We start from the raw sequence: 3,025 nt of genomic DNA, 5'->3' as shown, positions 1-3,025 counted from the left end.
TGCCGTTCCGTCGCCCGACACGACACCGAAAGGCTTGGTCAGTCCACCCTCTCAATTTGCGCACGGATATCCGTTGATTCGTGACACAAAGGACGTGAACGGTGGCTCTGCCATTCCTTCAACCAGCGCATCGACCGTGGCGCTTCCTGAAGAAACAGTGAGTTTGCTGCGTTGAGTTTTGTTGAGAATATGCGTTGAGTTGTGAATTCAAGAATGCGCACAGCACTTCTAGTGTCCTATCGACTGGGGCGATTGATGGAGACACGGTCAGTCCGCGCTCTTGCTTTCTCAAGGAGATTCGCTGACCTTGCAAGTGAAGGATATATTTCGTGCTTTGCAGACTGCCCTCACTGGCCCGATAACGGGCGCGAATGACAGAACTCCGGTTAGTTCGGGTGTTAGTCTCACAACGTCATACTGTCGCTCACTCGTGTATTGAAGGATCGAGGAGGTGTTTCTGGGACTGTATCAATTGGTGACGCCGCTATTGCGGAGCCTGTGATAGCGGTAAGCCCTCAGTCGTAACTTGAGGTGATCCTTCCTAATCTTTGATTGAATCAGAATGAGGGTGACCCTCGAGCGGCGGCATTGCTGGCAAGGGCGAATAGGGCGATAGGCTTCATCGATTCGTCTCTTTACCCTGCGCCAGCGCCGCATCAGACAATAGCGCACAAATCCGCGACCTCGGTTCCTGAGTGGGCGAAGATGAAAGTAGAAGCGCTCGCTTCTCGGCTGCATGCCAATTGGCGGAGACCCTCGGGGTCCCAGTCCGGCGATGGTGCAAATGTGCCTATCACATCACAACTCGGCACGACGAATACCGTTCCTAATAAGATGTCCACTGAGACGCCTAATCGTCGTCCATCTCCTCAAGCAAATTCGGAGCCGTATTCGCTGGCTTCACGTCCCGCGAGTGCTTGTACCTTACCCACGGAGGGGATTCCCGACAACAACCAATTAGTGCCTCCATCGCCGACAACACCACCAATATCCCCATTGCAACCTTCCACCACGAGCGCCTCGTATACGCACATTGCGCCTGTCGATCTCATGGGAAATTCACGATCTCCCGACTCGCAATCGGTACTGGAGCACATGGATCCTGTTGTAAATAGGCATGAATACGAGATGCCTTCGTCGCCGCTCTTCACGGCTTCGCCACAACCGAAGGTTGTATTTGATGGTGTCGAGCTCACTCCGGTATGTGGGTATCCAAACTATGTTAGTATGTGCCTAATAGCCATACAGAGGCGGAATCTCGCACCGACAACGCTTCAATCGGCTTACCTTGGCCACTCGCCAACAACGCGCAAACGCACTCCTCACATAGACTTCGCAGCCCTCGACGCTCGCTCCAGGAGCACTAGAAGAAACTCGTCGAATGGACCTGGTGATGTGCTCGGAAGCCCTAGCAGCTGTTCTCACTCCGATGCCCCCGATATGAGCTCTTATGGGGACGATAACCCAGGTGTCATTGACCAGGAAGAAAGCACCTGGAAAAATGCCACTCCCAGCGTCAGCGGGCAGTCCAAGGACACCGACTCGAGCACCGGTGACGAGTCGGAGGGCGTGAAGAAGAATCACTCAAGTTCAGGTGACGACAGCTCCTCATATGAGGAGCCGGACGACGAAAGCCCGTCCGAAGTTGACGAGCTTGAGGAAGAGGCGGAACTGGAGGATGAATACAAAGGCAGTGGAACGAAGAAGACGAAGAAGAATCGCGTTCCATCAAAGAAGCGCTCAATATCCGACCGCGCTCCGCGTTCCGAGAATGCTCCAAAGAATATCGTAACCTACAGTCGCAAGACCGGCGTGATTCCTGACGGTGCGGAGGGCGAGGGTAGTGAAGTTGAAGATCGTCCGTTCGTCGACGCGCGGCCCATTGGGCGGCGCCCGGATGCTGACCGCCTGGCGAAGAAGGGAACTTCTATGGCGCCGCAGAAAACAAAAGAAGAGCGCGCCACCGCCAACAGCCGCAAGCACACCAGCGCGAGACCCCGCGAGCACGACACCAGTGGCAACGGATCCGATGTTGGAGAGACCGAAGATGAGGTTGACGCCGTCGACAGCGCCGGCACCAAGACACGAAAGACGAGCGCGGATGATGGTCAGGCGGATGGAAGGAACGGCAGATCAAAGAGGAAAGGCAAGGGTAAAGCAGGCGTTAGTGATGAAGAATCCAAGACACCCGATGATGGCAACCGCACTGGCAACACTCGCTCGAGGACCGGCTCTATCCCCCAACGTTATCTAGACGAGATAGATGACTTCATCGAGGAGATGGATCTTTTCGTTGCCGAGATGGCGAAGGCGACAGGCAGGACGCCGGACGCGATCATGAAGCTAATCCTCGGACCTGATATGGTCCAACATCGAGTGACCAATCCCTGGTCCGCGTATACCTCGTGGTATTCCGAGGAGCACCGCCAGCGTGATGACGGTAAGTGCCTCGTTGCGTAGAATATGATCAGTGTCTTAATTCATTCCATTTGTAGAGTCCAGAGAGGACTTCGTGAAGCGCATGCGAGTAGCGTATCACGAGGAGATTGGCAAGTACACTGACAAGACAGAGAAGATGGCGGCCGCTAAGAAATACATGGAGCGGTATGATCAGCTCAAGGCCGATTACCTAGAAGATCTCGCCAAGAAGGGGAAGATTGGACAGGAGTTTAATCGAGTGGTCACAGACTTGACGAAACAGGTGCGTCTGTCAGCATATCGAGCTACTATGCCTTACGCATTTTGACTGTAGGCAAAGCGGTTTTATCTCAACAACTCGTTGCACGTATTTGGCTACGTCATAGATACTCGAGGTCCATGCGGGTTTACGATGTTCGGTGGATCGCCGCAGTGGGAGCAGATCAAGACAATGTACAAGAGTGACCACTTTGGCACTCTGGCCAATTATCAGGCTGTGCTTCGGTTGGTGGCATTGCGATAATCGTGTACGCGTGGGTTATCATAGAGCTTTAGCGTCTTGGAAATGGAAACGATGGGGCACGTACCTGACTGCCCGCACCCAGGG

At 54.1% G+C, this 3,025-nt stretch overlaps 1 protein-coding gene across 1 annotated transcript; it reads left to right on the top strand.

Annotated features, from left to right (window-relative positions):
- Nucleotides 1-91: 91 nt before the first annotated feature.
- On the top strand, nt 92-2,701 carry PUNSTDRAFT_48147 (uncharacterized protein; the record flags this gene model as incomplete). Its single annotated transcript, XM_007389378.1, has 7 exons — nt 92-157; nt 213-266; nt 341-385; nt 442-507; nt 562-1,200; nt 1,249-2,440; nt 2,496-2,701. Coding segments are annotated over 7 exons (2,268 nt in total), but the record flags the coding sequence as incomplete, so codon positions are not given.
- Between the last annotated feature and the right edge of the window lie 324 nt (nt 2,702-3,025).

This window comes from Punctularia strigosozonata (assembly GCF_000264995.1).
Source record: "Punctularia strigosozonata HHB-11173 SS5 unplaced genomic scaffold PUNSTscaffold_96, whole genome shotgun sequence".
Classification (NCBI taxonomy): Eukaryota; Fungi; Basidiomycota; class Agaricomycetes; order Corticiales; family Punctulariaceae; genus Punctularia; species Punctularia strigosozonata.
The sequence above is the reverse complement of the archived record's forward strand: the minus strand, read 5'-3'. Positions and strand labels throughout refer to the sequence as shown.